This window comes from Colossoma macropomum, unplaced genomic scaffold, assembly GCF_904425465.1.
Source record: "Colossoma macropomum unplaced genomic scaffold, Colossoma_macropomum, whole genome shotgun sequence".
Lineage (NCBI taxonomy): Eukaryota > Metazoa > Chordata > Actinopteri > Characiformes > Serrasalmidae > Colossoma > Colossoma macropomum.
The window spans coordinates 11,873,579-11,890,533 of record NW_023494804.1 but is presented as its reverse complement, the minus strand read 5'-3'; the positions used below and the strand labels follow the sequence as shown (position 1 = coordinate 11,890,533).

General features: G+C 35.6%; 1 protein-coding gene across 4 annotated transcripts; it reads right to left on the bottom strand.

Moving 5' to 3' along the window:
* Positions 1–1,216: 1,216 nt before the first annotated feature.
* atg10 (ATG10 autophagy related 10 homolog (S. cerevisiae)) lies at positions 1,217–15,292 on the bottom strand. Of its 4 annotated transcripts, XM_036594812.1 has the most exons (8): positions 15,165–15,292; positions 13,750–13,878; positions 13,203–13,319; positions 11,481–11,604; positions 11,233–11,330; positions 3,425–3,522; positions 2,687–2,771; positions 2,367–2,503 (listed from the first exon to the last, which is right to left on the bottom strand). In XM_036594812.1, exons 1-8 carry the CDS (start codon positions 15,165–15,167, stop codon positions 2,495–2,497), a joined length of 663 nt encoding a protein of 220 aa, XP_036450705.1. In that variant the 5' UTR covers positions 15,168–15,292; the 3' UTR covers positions 2,367–2,494. The 4 variants fall into 4 exon arrangements, with proteins under 4 accessions (XP_036450704.1, XP_036450705.1, XP_036450707.1 ...); XM_036594811.1 differs by lacking the exon at positions 2,687–2,771 and having other exon boundaries at positions 1,217–2,503; XM_036594814.1 differs by lacking the exon at positions 2,367–2,503 and having other exon boundaries at positions 2,700–2,751.
* Between the last annotated feature and the right edge of the window lie 1,663 nt (positions 15,293–16,955).

Here is a 16,955-nt window from a genome sequence, read left to right as displayed (position 1 = left end):
GTATTTAAATTCCTATGTGGTGCACTAGCTATGTAGGGAACAGGGAGCCATTTGAAATTCAGCCCCAGCGTGAGAAAAGTGGCATCGTCAGACTGGCAAAAGACTCACCAGTATTTAAATTCCTACGTGGTGCACTAGCTATGTAGGGAACAGGGAGCCATTTGAAATTCAGCCCCAGCGTGAGAAAAGTGGCATCGTCAGACTGGCAAAAGACTCACTCAATTTGGTGACCAAAGGTACTTATAAACCGAAAGTATTTGCATTAAACAGTGCTGCGTTACATATGTTCACTGTTCACGTAAAAGTTTTAAAAATCATGAAATGTCTGCAGTATACAGTGACTGGCGACCGAACGTTCTCCTCCCCATTCAGCGGTCAATGGTTGCTTAGCAACAATACCATACTCTAAAGGAACTGAATTTCTCGGCGGAATACTTGTTTATGTTGGTTATTAATAATAACTTAAATCATTATCTAAAATATTGTGCATTTTTATATATTTTATGTTGGCCACCGTTTTATAAAAGAAATAAGCCACTCGAGGCAGTGGGTAACTGCAAATTTTATCACGGGGAACGGAGATAAAAGAACACCCTTCCTGTGATAAAATTGCAGTAACCCATGGTGTTTCCTGGCTTATTACTTTAATATAAGTATTGTATAAAACGTACCTAATAAACCTGAAAGGTATTGTAGGGCAACACTTCTTATTTAAAATCTTACAAATGCAGGACCTTTTATTACCTTTGGAATTTTCATGTCATCATACTTTTTACATCATGTATGTATTTGTGTTTTTGCAGTTGTTCCTATATAATTTAACTGTACATTTTCTATCATTTTTATGCATATATGGACCAAAAGAGCAATTAAGGAAAAGCAAACTAGTAAAAATAATTAAGCACAAGAAATCAACTAAAATATCCTACATGTAATTTACTATTTTCCACCAGTGGGTTTGTGTGCACAAGCTTCTTGATTAATGTCATTCTTCACTGAATGTCAACATAATTTACTCCTGAATGGCCTGAGAACTTGAAAAATAAAAACATCTAAATAAAAACAGTTAAATCAACTAGAGTAACCCCACTGTTTACAACACACAGCACTGTTGTGAAATCACAAAAGGAAAACCAAATAAAGAAGGCTGAAGTAAGCACTGTAAATGTGACCAGTTCTCTGTTTGTAAGGAAACTTGGACATGGAAAAGGCAATCTTGGATCTGATTTGTTTTATTGCAAACTCAAAGAAACAAGGCAGTATTTGGGATCTTCACAAAGAAAGTTTTCATCAAACAAACACTCACCAGATAAAACATTCTAAGTTACAAAAGTATTTTCTTAGTTTCTTATGTATCCTTAGTTTAAAAAAGCGTATCCCAAAAACTTGCCAGACAATACAGTGCACAGATTTGTATGATTCAATAGTGTTACTGTTCCTCAAACTATAAATACAATAGCTGAACAAGTTTTCTGGCTACAACTTCCTTTGGATTTGTACAAAAGAAAGCTCAAAATTCATTTAGATTTTGATTCCAAGATCTCATTATCAAATCATAATCAATATATCTCATTGGATTTCAGTTTTTGATTTCTATAGCTTACAGTATGGTTTTCTTTTGTATTTCCCTTTAACAAGTGCTGTTAGTTTCGTTGAATTTTAATGCACCCTGTGCACTTCTTGTTAAGTCTATAGGCCTGTTTCAACATCTGACAGGTTTGAAATAAAATCTAAAAAATGAAAAACAAATGACTCAGGTAACATTTTTACTTTTGGTGTTGCTGTTTTACAGTTTGTTCAGTAAATTCTTAAACATAAAACCTAACTCTGAATATTACTGGATTAGCCTGTTAGCAATTTCCTGAGGCAGTTGTTAAACGAAACTCCTTTCTCCAAACTGAACTGTGTCAAAATATTCTTCTTTAAAATGTTTCTCTGAACTCTCTTTACCTATGACACCACCCATGTCGATACTGTTTTCTGTCCTCCTGCTCTACACATATCGAACAAGAAACCAGTTGATATTTATTAAATTGGCCTGCTTAACATAAGAGTTGGTGTACAAAAGTTCATATAACAGGAACTATGTTAGGGAAGAGCTCTGCACTATAAGCAATGGTCGCAGTATTTCAGAATGTCCCTCGAGGCCCACGCATATTTTCATGCTGACAGGTTTTATAACAAACAGAACAGTATGACCAGAACTGTCACATCTTGCCCAACAAATCTTTGACTACCAAGGTGTGGGAGAAAAAAACAAGCATTCATATATGACTACTCGAGTAAAATTAAATTAATTCAACTCAAGAAGGCCTTGCTTACTATTTGTAGGTTTAATGAGGCAGAACGCTGAAGCCTACAGTGCTTTGGCCTGCAAGGACTGGAACCTGACGTGTTATGGCATCAGTTAGGAGCAGCCACTGCTGTGCAATAGCTTAGAGGTACTTCCAGTCTTACCATAGGTCCTACCACACTCAGCCATGTAACAATGTAGTTAACTTTCCTGGAACAAGATACATAAAGTAGTCAAAGGAAGAAAGTGTTTAAATCACAGAATATGCTACTTTTCAACAATTCATAGTATTCGACATTAAGGAGACCATGTTGCCATTTTGGAAGGCAAGCTGTAGTTCTGACTGTGCTCTTAAATAATAAAAACTCATGCATAAATAGTAAGCTTATTCACCTGCTTCTCATTTGAATTTTCCATGAATGAAATGAATTCTCGTTTGTGTTCCACTTTAAATGGTGCTGCAGATACAAAGAGGCGCCTATTAAACAAAGAACGAATTTTAAAGCTGGCGAACATCGACTTACCTCAATAAATGATCCTTAATCAACAAATATGTCGAAAGTTTGCTTGGAAATGTTTAACTGTTACAGAGCAGTTGTTGCGCAGCACAGCGAAGCTATAATCAGTTATTGGAGCTGCTGATCGCGTCTCACTGACTGATCTCACGCGGCGTCCCAAACCACACACTTCTGTACATCACCTACTACACTAGTAAGTGCACTTCTAATGGTATATGCGCTGATTTTTGCATACCATTTCATGTGCTAGTGTGCAGATTGGAACATGAAAATAATAACGCAGCTGGGAATCTCAGCCATCTAGATTATAGCTTTCATTTGTCATCACTACAACCACAAATCAAATGAAATCAAGTCAGTACACTCAAATACATTGGTTAATGTGCTTTAAAAACGTGAAAAGGTTAAAAACTTGTTTTTCTGCCTTTACTGGATCGGTGATGGCTTTATTACCTCATTACACACAGCCACAGCACTGCTGAATGAACTTGAAGTTGCCATCCAAAATGGTGGCAGCGCAATCATGATGTCATCAGATTACTATCAATAGCTAATTCACCATACATGAACAAATAGGCAGTGGAAGACATGATGAGCTGAAATGTAATGTTACCTTTTCTTCGCATGTGCCATTTGCAAAACTGGTCGCATAAACTCCTCAGTGCAACAAGGATGGAGCACAAAGAATGGTTGCCCAAGTAAAGGATGTTCCTAACACATACACACATATACAAAAAAAAAGGCAAAAAACAACGTTAATTTGCAACCTGACCTCATCCTTTTTAAAAAGGAAGAAAAGATCAATTGTTAATTAATAATTTTTTCCATTATTTTCATCTTATTATTACTATTATTAGTAACAAAGTAACCAAATTATTTTAAAAAATTATAAACATACAGGTATAATATGTACTAACAGTATTCTTTACAAATAAATAAGCATATAAAATGTCCAGTAATAGCAGAACACCAGCTGCCCTCATTAAACAGCAAAAGAGGGAAAGGAGCATAGTTATAGGAACTGTTGTAGTGTCACATACACGGAACTCAATATGTTCAAACTGTTTCTTCCATCTGAATTTCTCAGAGGTGATATATAGTTTAGGAACACCTTTAAAGTGAAGGTGTTGTGCTAGTAAGTGATGAGATTTGTGCTAGGAATCCAGCCTTATATTTCCACTAAATGTTACCATTTCAACCTGTACAGGGTGTATCCTACCTTCAGCCCAATGAATGCTGGGATAGGCTCCAGCTCCCCCTGCGACCCAGAAGGATAAGCGGCTTAGAAAATGTGTGTGTGTGTGTGTGTGTGTTATCATTTCAGAATCAACTATCCTATTAGAAACTATTATCATTAACCATGACTTAGATCAGGTGTGACAATCACAGGTTGAACCCAAAGCTTAGAAAATCATCAGTACTTTGGGGAGCATATGTTGATTCACTGTATGATTAACTGCTCACCAGTTCAGCTGCTGATGCGAGTTTCTCACCAGTATGTGAGTTCAAAATCAGTAGTGAACTAGTTGTCTGCAGAAGGCAGGTTCACTCCTGGGTCCTGTGTGATCTGCAAATAACTTGCGGGAAGGATTTATTTTGAAGCACCACGCTCATTGCCGGTAAACAGCCAACAGGTTGTGGGCTCATGGTATTATGTAATTACTTAAATTACGTACATAATTACGTAAATGACATTTATTTTGTTTGTGCACAAACTAAAAAAAAATGTGCACAATAAAAAAAAAAGAACACATGAGCATGATTAAAAGAAAACAAGAGAACGAATGAAGACACTGTGACCATAAATAAATAAAAAAAATGTACCCACAAATTAAAGAAAATGTACACATGAGTACTAGAAAATGAGAGGAGTTCTTAGTCGTGGGAACGAATTAAGAAATCGTGACCATGAATAAAAGAAAACGTGCATACAAATGGCAAAACTTTCACTCAAATTAATATTTTTACCTCAGTCCCCTCCAGGGCTCCATAAATATAATGCTGACACAGATTATATTATTATTAATAATCAGGCCCGTGCAGACCTCTACAGTCAACTCTGATGCTCTTTAGCACAAACAAAGAGCCAGTTTGGTTAATCTTTACTTTACCTCATCTTGCTACAATACATTTTGTAACTGCTCCACACTGAATATTTTCTGTAACTGGACTTTTATCAACAGAATAGGCTTATATTTTGGCAGGCCCTTCAAGTAATAAGAGACAAATTGTAAGTTCTCTTTACTGAATCTTTACTGAAATAGTGTAGGATTTGACACTAATGACTTCCCATGGCAAATACTAAGGGCTGCATCTGGTTAATGTTTGCAGTGGCGCTGATTAATTTTGCATGCATAAAAGCACCAAAAAGCCACTGGCTTAAGCGTGTCCGACTTCATGAAGAAGCACTTTAGGGCCTCATACTCTTAAGGTGCAAAAATAGGGAAAATCTGTGAAAAATCTGTAACTGTACAAATTAACAACCTGGAGTTACTAACCTTATTACTGTTCAGCATGTTTTTAAATGCAAGAAAAAGGCGTAATTACTTTGAAAATGGCTGCCAGTCTTAAGGTGCAAGAAAAGCCAAAGACAATTTTCCATTAGAGAATTACTCTCATTCAGATTTTTTAAAAGCAACCTTTTCAACATAAAAAATATTACAATTCTGGTAAGTTCTTCCTCTATTTAGCAGTTTGCTTTTATCATTGTCTTTGTTTTCCCAAGCCAGACTTTCTATTTGGACTTTTTCTTTGGACCATTAGCTCTTCTTATATGAAAAATATTGTATTGTACATTATGTATTTGGAAAGAAATGGATGAAAATTACCAATTTATTTTAATTTGATTTTTATTTGTTTTGAACTTTCGTACTTCTAATGCATTTTGGAAAATAAAAAATACCTACCCATGTTTCTTTTCCCATACAATTTATTATTATTATTATTATAATTATTACTAAATTTCCATTTTTTAAATAAGCTGGTATGATAATGTATGGATTCTTATTTTCTTCAGAGGGATTTTTTTTCTTCTTCTGTCTGCTTTACTACAATGGGTCCACATGCACTCTGAGATGATTTGTTTTAAAATCTGTAAAATTCAAATTGCTACATCATACTACATCAGTTGCAAATGTAGAGCCAACAGTGATGTTTCAGCACATTCTATAAGTTTTACACACACCTTTGTAAATACAGCCCAAAGTCGAGGCAGCAGCATTGAAAATCACTTATCCAGATAGGAAAGCTTATGGTCAGTGACAGGATAGTTCTGGACCTACAGAAATAATAAGTCTAAACCAGTATCTTGTTGGCAACGTCCAAATTTAAGTACATGTATTTACTGTTATGGAATTTTCAGGGAGGCAATCATCTTTTGCATACAAGAAAAAGAAATGGAAACATGGAACAACACGGGCATTTAGTTTTAGAGTTTTGAGCTGATCTACATGCTACATAGCAAATGGACTTCAAATTTCTTTTTTAGTGTTTGACAACCAAGTAGGGATGCATTGATGTGAAACAATGCAGATATCCAATATGTTTTATGTACGTATCTGTCAATGTTGATGCCGATACATTAATTTTAATAAAATGTAAAAATGTTCATGTAAGTCTATAGGGTTAGAAATGCAGTGAAATTAATAAAATGCAGACATTTTAGCAGAGTAGACCAGCATCATCTAACTATTCTTCTTCTTACAAAGGACAAAAATCTTCATCATATATTATTTTGGAATATCACTCAAATTTAAAGATCTATCTATTTGATTGAATACTGTCATGGCATATTTATTTCAGTCTAATTTTTTTAAATATCGAAAACAGTTGCTGAATTGTGTGTATAAGGACCAGTCTTAATGTAATCCAAACATTTACACCCATAAATGTTATATATAGTCTTAAATAAACATTTACATAACATTGGATGCTAATGAATGCCTTTTTGGGGTTCTCATAAGTTACAATCCAATTTCAGAAAACACTCTCAGCATTCTCTGTCCAGATTCACTGCTACTTGTTTCCCCATCCAAAAGCCAAAAGTCTCCAGTGGTGGTATGCTATACACTACTCCAGCCAACACTTGTCTTACTGTAATCCAAACATTTACACACATAAATGTTATATATAGTCTTAAATAAACATTTCTGTGGTTATTTACATAACATTTACATAACATTGGACGCTAATGAATGCCTTTTTGGGGTTCTCATAAGTTACAATTCAATTTCAGAAAACACGCTCAGCATTCTCTGTCCAGATTCAATGCTACTTGTTTCCCAACCAAAAGCCAAAAGACTCCAGTGGTGGTATGCTATACACTACTCCAGCCAACACTTTATATAGTGTATAGTGATCAGAGGCTTGTGTGTAGCTGCTCAGCCAGAGAAACATAGTTCTTGTGCTGATGTCACTTCCAAAGGTAGTTTCGGAACTCTGTAATGAGACATGCAAAGTAGGATTTTTTTAGAAATTTATATGTGCTTATGCTCTTCAGCACTCAGCGGCCCTGCTCTGTGAGTTTGCACAGTCTACTGCTTCGGGGCTGTGCTGTTGTTACTCCTAGATGCTTCTATTTAACAACAATAGCACTTACAGGACAGATCTAGTAGGACAGAAATTTCACAAATTGACTTCTTGTAAAGGTGGCATCCCTCTTCTGACAGTGCCACATTTAAAGTTCCTGAGTTTTCCAATACAACCCATTTTACTGTGGTGTGTCTATGGAGATTGCATGGTTATGTGCTAAACTCAATAATTGGGAGGGGTTTTGGCCATATATCTGTGTCCTACTCATCAAGAGCTTTTTCATAATATTAATGATGAGTGTGTAATTTATTGGCAAATTTGCTGACTACTGATCTACACACAAAATATAATTGCTCAAGACTGTTGACACTGCAAAAATAATGGAAAATCATCTAGGGTGACACCTGGTAGCCAAAATGTCAGAGTTCCTAAAGACTTTGAATTTCTTAAACGTTTATATATGAAAATATATCAGTTATATTTTGTTCATAAAAATGGTTATTGGTCTTCTGTAGGACCTATTGTTTTTCTGCTCTGCACAGTGTTTACTGCACTGTTTCTATTAGTGTAGTACATGATAGTCTTTCTCATCAGTCTATAAAACTACAGGTGCTTGTTTTTAAATCTTTCAATGGTTGAACAAGGAAACTTAATGAGAATATTCAAATCAACCAACAAAGCAACACAAGTTCCCCACTGATTGAGAGACCCCCCAAAGGCTAAAATAAATGGCCCCCCATCTAAATACATCTTCTGACTGAACCACCCCCAAATAAGAAACTGTGTCAGTCATTCTTAATCCTCACTATCTACAGTTTTTATATACATTTGTTGACATCCTCTCAATTTTTTTAGCTTCTATGATTTGATTTTGATTGGAGTTAAATATTAATTTTAATAATGCACAAAAGTCACACCTTCCTCAGACCTGGCTATGCCTTCCCAGAACCAATCGCTGCAACATGTGACACAGGACTCTCTCAGATCCACCTATCCCCTTCCAGATCTCCTGACTACTGATTATCCACACCTGTTGCTTGTTACAAGTGTTTGTTAGTTGTGAGTATATAAGCCCGAGCTTTTCCTTTGTGCCATTTTCTGTCTCTCTGTATTATGACTTGTATTTTGTTTGTGACCATGATTCAAGTCTTGCCCTATTTTTCGGTACTAATTATCTGGTTCTGCTTCTGCTCGTGTTTACCTACGAGTTTGGATTGCCCAATTGCTATTAAAGTATTGTTCTTAAGCCTCTGCTGCAAGCATCTGGTTCCGCCTTGAATCATGAAGCAATACGTTCTGCAATTCATGTGCCAAAATTAAATTTATCGCTAATCTGTATGAGAATTATATGTTCATAAAAATGATTAGGGAAAACAATAATTGTGCCATGTTTTTGTGTTTTCTTCACTGCACTGTTTCTATAGGTGTAGAGCTTGATATTGCTCGGTTTAATATTGACTACGCTCTAAATCAGTCTATTAAACTAAAGGTGCTCAAGTCTTTCAAGGACTGAACAAGGACATCTTCAGTAAGAATATTATTTCACATCTGCTTCTCCATGATTGATTTTTCAATTTGAATGTAACTAAACAGGTCACTGATGCCATTTGACTGTGATCCATGTGCCAGAATTAAAGGCATTGCTTCTCTATTACATTATTGCTTGTCTGCCGTTAGTAGCAGCAACTAAAATAGGCAAATTATGGAGATGGTACAGCTCTGATGTGCTGCTAAAAAAGAGAACAACATGCTCTGTTGCTGTCTTCCCTCTTCTCGTGTGGACCATTACAAAAATGCATTCCCACCACCAGCAAACTAAACCAGGATTCATCTGGAAATGAACCAAGACCCACAATTTTTGCTTCATTTTTTTGGTGGAGACACAAGTACGTATAGAGCGTTCATGCCTGTCAAAGTGGCGTGAACCACTTCACTAAATCATAATTCATTTTGTACATGCTGTTTTTGTTACTGTGTTTTCAAAACTAATATATTTAAATGACATCTGTGCTGAAAGCTGCTTTTCTTACCCCAGATTTAGTTGACTTCACTCTTAAATATTCAAAGCAAAATATTTGCTTGTTGAACAAAATTCTAGCCTGTCTGCCTGAAATCGGGTTATTAGTCACCTTAATTAATTAGAAATAAGAAATAAACTAGGAAATGTCTAAGGGGATGCAAACTTTTGAGCTTAGATAATTGCTGACATGGATTTCACTATTTTGACATGTAGACAATGTGGTGAGAGTTTAATAGTGAAACATCTGTGAATAAACATAGACTGCCATTTTACAGATACACAGAAAAAAACAAGGGGTAGATTTTCTGTCACTCTGAAACCATGGGGAATACAAACATTTGCACTTAACTTATGTCATCCAAAATATAAGCCTTTATTCTCACCGACTATCCTGTGTCTCGTGAACCATTTACTTAGACTATTAATCTGGTGAGTAGACGATGCACATGTTTAATCAGTTTACTGACTTAGAAGCCTTCTGTGACTGGGTCATTTTGAACAGCGTATAATACTTTTAATGCATTGTAATATTTCTAAAAAAAATTGCTTAAATCGGCAAGTAGAATTGCCAAATCAAATCACAGTTTTGTGCATCTAATTGAATTGTTTGTAATTTACAAAAATCACTTTGAATCTAATCAGAAAACACACACAAATTTTCTATGCCGTTTATCCTTCTGGGTCACGGGGTAATCAGAAAAAGAATTCTATTTTTCTATTTTCAAATGTAAAGATCCACTTGGGATTGTGATGTCTTATAGGTGATCTGCCAGGTTTAGTCAGCCTAGGTGGCTGAGTAGTTGAATGAATCTTCTTTCATACCTGATTTTGGTTGAACTGTAGCGAATGGACCCACTAAATATGTTTTCTGAGCTGACTAACAGATCTTCATGGCTAACAGATCAAAGATCAGAGCAAAATCAAGAAAATCAAATAGAAAAGGACATTTCATTCAATTACTTGGATACAGCCCTAGGCTTCACAGTGAGGGTGCTGATAAACATCAAGCTCAAGCTCATTTTATATTCTAATATGTAACTGCTCCTTTTTTTATTTTCATTTAGGCTTGGGTGTGGAGTTACTGTTCGGATTTGTTAGTTGTTTTAGCTTCTGTTTACCTCTGGAGAGATGGCATATTTGTTGATTGTCAAGTGGTGGTTCTAACATTGCTGACACACACAGTACATACATATACATCAATGCCAGCATTTGTTAGAACTGTGATAGAACTAACTATCAGCAAAGCTTTATTTTACCGCAAAGGAGGATTAGTTTACCTACAAATCTAATTTTGCTGTGGAGCCACAACAGGGCAGTAAAAGCGCCTGTCTCCAAGCAGCAGTTAATTTAAAATACAGACCTGCCCTACAATGCAGACTTGCAAGTTAGGATTCTGGATCCAGATTTCTGACAAGATGCTTTGTGACTATGACTGTTGTTAAAAGAATATTTTTTCTTTGAATAATTTTACCTCAATGAAAGGATAAATTTCTCTTATATCTTCGATTTAAGCTGATAAACAACAAATGCATTTTTTCATAGCCTTTCAGTATTTTTTGTGTTCCTATTTCCTGGTATCCTACTTCTCTGTTTATACTTTCCCTTTTTCTGTGATCTCTGTTTCTAGCTTCTTGTAGTTTCTAGGTTTGACACTGCCTGCCTGTTTGCCTGCTTTTATTATGGATTACCCTGTGTTAATTCTTTCTGCCTGTGCCCTGATCCCCACTACAAACTATGATGTCTAAAAAAGCTTTAATATACATTCTCTGCACATCTCCCGACCTTATGCTCCCTTTCATTACACCTCATAAACAAGCAAGAAATGAACGTGGAAAGAAGACAGAAGATACAAAAACAGCAATGAGTTTCACCTGCTGGGTTAGAGTATCCCAAGGTCCTTGCAGTAGACGTTTTCTGTAGTTTGGGTGAATATTGTTCCAAACCTCTTCAAGGGACAAAAGCCGTCCATCTGTAATGGAAAAATGGAGTTAATAGAAGCCATGGAAAAACAACTGTTATCTTCTGGCACATCAACTCATGTTAAAAACAAGAGGAACCTCAATCCAAACATTACTTAAAGAGGAAGTCACCAAAACAGCATGAGAGGCTATAAACATACCCAGTGTAGATGCTCTGAAGTACAGGATAGGGACCTGATAGCTGCAGGAGTATAGAACATGATATTCATAGCACATCACAGCTTGGTTTTCACATACAGCTTGATCTTCATCATCATCATCCACCTAGAGAAAGAGAAAGTGAGAAAGAGGGAGAGGGAGACTTTTTAAATCCCCAATGCAATGAAAAAATATCCAGTGCTTGATAGAAATAAATGTACTTTATTGATACCTGAGGTATACACATACTCACATACTTACACATACACCTAGCCAAGACATCAGTGCAAAAGCCATGATATGAGGTGCAAAAAAACAATAACATTAAACAAAAAGGAAAGCCTGCCTCATTATTCATACTGAAAGGCTGATAATAAGGTAGCATGCTAAGAGGAGGTATTATGGATCCTGACAGTAGCCGGCAGAGATCCACAAAAAACGCTAAAAAAAAAACGCCAAAAAAAAAGCTTGTCGGTCCTGGATATTGAACCATGTAGGAATTGAAGAAAATTGCATCCCTTTGCATTCCTCTTTAAACCGAGCCTTGCTCGTAGTTCTAGTGCAAAGCTAAAGAAGCCAATTTTGAACACTAAACCTGATCAACATGATTTGGGAGAAACTGTACAAATTTAATTTTTGGCTGAACCATCCCTCTGAGAGCAGCTGCACACTTTATAGCGGTTATGCATATTAAGGTGAATGCTTTAGATAGCCAGATATTTACCATGGAGCAATTTACTCAAGTTTTATTACTACACAGTTAAAAAAGTGCAACAAATGGTCCTTAAAGCAATGCCATAGATGACTCATTTTTAAATGCTAATTTTTATAAAAGAGATGTGAGGGTGTTAAGAACTTTTTAAAAGTTTAATAAGCCTTCATATACTGTAAAGGTTCTTAACATATTTAAGTGCTTTTCCTAGAACTTTTATATTATTTCAAGCTCATTTCAAGGTTCTTCAAATTTACATGTCATTACAAAAAATGTTTCTCATTAAAGGTTCTTTGGGAGTAAAGAAAAAACTATGTCTAATTATTTATCTTTACATTTCCTCATTGCCTTCTTACCCTTCATCTTTTATCATTTTCACAGATTCTCACTCTTGATCTTTCAACAACTGTTACATTACAGTATCTGCTGCTGTTGTACTTACACTTTATCAGGAACACCTCTTGTTTCTACACTCATGTTATCAGCTCCACTTCACAGTTCTACAATTATAGATTGTAGTCCATCTTTTTCTCTGCATAGTTACCCTGACCACTGACCACTGATGATGTACCAGAGGATAACAACACAAACTGTGCAGCAGCACATGAGCTATCATTTCTGACTTTGTGGACCAACAAAGTAGATGTATCTAATAGAGTGGACAGTGAGTGGATACACTGTTTAAGAACTCCAGCAGCATTGCTGTCATTTGTTTGGCTGAAATGAGAACTAGGAACTAAATGAATACGATCAAATATTTGGTAATGCTAACAGATCTTGTAATTTTGATGCACTGTATACAACACTGATTCAAAATTCATCCTATTTTTAAGTGGCACTTGGTTTATTATAACATACTCATGTTCTCAGATGAAATCACATAAGACTGTCATTCTGATCTTTATATTAATAAACTCTGCTGTGAATCTAGCTTTTTCTATTTTCCTATGTATTTTTCTATATTTTCTGTGATGATTGCAAATGCAAAAAACAGATATTCTGTAGATTTTACCTGGTCTTCTACCAGAGCATCCATGTTTTCAGTCTTGTGCTTCCAAAACTGGTTAAGCAAAGAAGAAAATCTTCCAGGTATTAGAACAGTCTTTTTCATGTAGCCTTCTTTAACACCCTAAATGAGAATAAATCAAAGTAATACTCAATGTGGGATGACACTTTAATAGGAGTAGTGTTATATATGCTCATTGTTATATATGTTCAGACATACTGGGTAGATAATTTAGCTTTAGTATACAACTTGATCTTCCAGGTCTTTTATTTTAACAGATAAGAAAATTACACCATTACACAATTACACCAAAAGTATACCATCACTGTCAGAACAAAATATTGAATTTCCACAATGGTAACTTTACAGCAGAAGTAAAAAAACATTCTTAACTTATAACAGAAATTAAGGTAAAGATATATTTTTTCCTGAATAATTTTGGAACATTAGCATTAGCCTATTCATCATAAAATTTTTACACAGTGTAAAAGAAAAAAAAAAAAAAACAAACATGGAGACACAAAGCATCGTTCCAACAGCGACGATATATCACCTTGAACTCTGTCCAGCTCCATCCATCTTTGAGGACACTGGAATGCTGGAGGAAAAGCTGGCAGCAGATATGGAAGCTTTTCTCATCCAGGTAACAGCGAGCAGCACTTGATTCTTCTTTATCTGACATCTGAAAAGAAGAGAATTTGCATTAAAATTAAAAACATTTACTCAAGTACAGTAACTATAGACTTTCAAAAAGTATCAAACACCTTAACCTCATTTATTATTGTTCATTGCCAATATGTGGCCCCAACAAAATGGGGTGCAAGGAGAAATAGAAAAACAATAATTAAATGTTTAATACTAGTGCTCTTAATCAGTCAGCATAGGAACAGTGAAGTGATCCACTTTTATTAACAATAGAAAACATTGCCAATCTTGCACATATAGCAAATAAGCAGTGCAGAAACGCTGAGTACTTACAAGTTTAGTGGCTTATCCGACCTGTAATCTATTTTTTACTTTGATTTAGCCACCAGGTTGTACATAAAACTTTGACGCTATAAGGTATGTTATGGCTTGCAAGGGATCTTAAGCAAAGGCATTTTTTTACTGGCTTAGAAGTATTGACTCCTATCGTGTTCTTGCATGTTAAAATAACAACAACAACAACAACAACAACAACAATAATAATAATAATAATAATAATGCTGCCCGCTAGTTTTCATTTCAGAATTGTTCTAGTCCCCATGACTAGTGGAAAAGCATGTGCCCAGGTGGCTTTTACTAATTCGAAGGAAAAGTGCAAAATATTTAAAGAAGCGCATGACACTCAGTTGCCGTCTTGAGAAAAGATCCTCAGAGTTCGTCTTAAGAAATATGCGTTTATATTCCTTTAAGAACAACTCGTCCGCCCCGGTCAAAAAAACCACAAAGAGTCTGAGTAGTGCTCCTTTTCCAAAGGTAGAACCGGTTCATTTCTGAATAGTTTACTTAAACTTGCTTTGCCTTTATTTTGCCTGAAGTGGTAGCTATGTGGATGTACGTGGTCAGCAGTTCTGCCCATATATTTAGTGAGGCGATGGGCTACAAATGGCGGAATCAATGATCGTAGATAGGAAAGGACGTTTCAGTCAAGTATTCGGACGCAGATTCTGTAGACCAGCTCTGCTGTCTTTTCGGTTTTACCATGCTTAGCTCTTTTGCCCCGCTTATAACGTGACACTATAATTCAGCCAGTCTACTGACGAGCACAACAGTTGCTCCTTAGAGCTGGTTTGTGCAGCCTACTTTGTTACCAAACCTAACTGACCCAAGAGACATCATTTTCATATCACACATATGGTGTTTTGGTATTGTAGAATTAATCTATAGACTACATGGTACTTTTACGACGAAGTAATTTCATTAAAAACAACAGCATTACATAAAGCCAAACTACGAAGTAGCGTGCTGCTATCAATTTTGCCTTACCATGGTGGTTCCATGCCACTTCCGGGATCCCTTAAGCAAAAGGGGAGAAATGTAACAGGAAATGCCATTTAGCAACGGTCTGAAAAGTGGTTGGGCTGTTTCAAACCTGTGTTCTTCTGAGTGTATTTTTCTAACCACTGTATCAACAACTTTTTTGAAAACAAGACATTATTATTACTCATTTTGTTCTACACATATAACACCGTCATCGTGGGTGTTTTATGACCATACATGTTTCATGCAAATGAACATTTTATAAATATTTATTGCGAAATAGCTCAGCTTGCGAGTGTTCAAGAATAGTCTGTATCAGCTGTCAACTACCCGTTAAAAACTCTCAAAAGGAATAGTTTGTCCCAGTATCACATGACCTGCAACGCATGATGTAATTTCCTAAGGAAAAAAGGAGTTGTGCTGTTGCGTCTCATTTTTCCCCCAAATATGTCTTATAAGCTGAGTTACCGTCAACTCATATCACTCGTACATGAAACTGTATTTATATGAAACTATTCTCACTGACCAAGAAATGTTAAGAAATGACAAAAAATAAATAAAATAAGGAGAACCAGTTTCAGTATCAGAATTACTGAGTATGTTTATTAGGGTATTTACCATAACCAGAGTCTGAGAAAGACAAATCCTTAAACTCAATGGCTGTGTCCCTGGAACATGTGGTCAGAATAATGCCTCGACTAAAACCTCTTCACTGTGTCGTGTAGAAATCATGCACCTGCCACCAGATGTCACTGTATCTGAGGTTTATCTTAAAATTGCTGCAGAACTGTAGGATCTGCGTGTAGTCAGTTACACAGCACCTTGTGAGTGTAGGACAGTGGTGGGCCCTTTATTAAGAGAATAGGGACAAAAGAGTGGGCCATGAGATTTTAAGAAATAGGGAGGTTTTAAAAGTAATTGCTACAATACTTGTAGGTTTAAGTGAACTAGTAGTTTTTATTTTGTATGTAATTAAATAGGACAACATTTCAGAAAATTGTGTGTTGAAAAATGAACACATGTTGACATAATTATATCATAAATGCAAAATTGAATGTATGATTTCCTTAAATGAAAATGGCATAATAAATAATTTTTAAAAATATATTTGCATTTTGACGCTATATGGCAACAGCATGTGACACGGGGCATGCAATCTGCAATGCATACAAAGGCAGCATATATGGAGTTTTTAATAAAAACAAAAAAATCATTGCATTTTATATTATATAATCATTGTATTCATATCTGTGGGATTCCGGTTACCAATTAATGAATCAAAGTCAATATGGACCAAATTATCAGTTATGAAAAAGGTTGTTAGTTGCAGTCCTAGTTGAATGTCTTTTTATACATCTAAAAAGAGGACACTACCTTACTATATCTATTGCCCCTGTGTCCTTGATTAAAGAGCTCATGTGATACACTGTTCCACTACGGCTAACCATGCATTCTGACACCTTCACCCAAGTCTGTGTAAAAGAATACAGTGTCTATATGTACATGAAATGTGTATAAATTACTTTCTTTCCTTTTTCCTATGGTATTACAGCATTAAAACACAATTATACTATGTATACACAGTATAATAAATTAAATATGATTTTTTTTTTCTTGCAGTTGTTTATTGTGGTTTAGTCTTTCTTTTATTGCTAAACACAAAGTAAGGCTTTTATACAGACACAGAGAAGCTGATTCTCCATTAGCTATCCAGAGTATGTTCCAGATCTCTTGATATTCTTACTGTAACTTGCAACATAACAGCTCTGACTATTCTGGCAGCAAAACAAGGCTGGG

What these genes read in the sequence shown, in the direction of transcription:
- atg10 (XM_036594811.1), bottom strand. An exon ending in GGAGCTGGACAGAGTTCAAG is followed by an intron (nt 13,320 to 13,749) that starts GTGATATATCGT and finishes ATTCTCATTTAG; the next exon opens with GGTGTTAAAGAAGGCTACAT. An exon ending in ATGCTCTGGTAGAAGACCAG is followed by an intron (nt 11,605 to 13,202) that starts GTAAAATCTACA and finishes CTCTTTCTCTAG; the next exon opens with GTGGATGATGATGATGAAGA.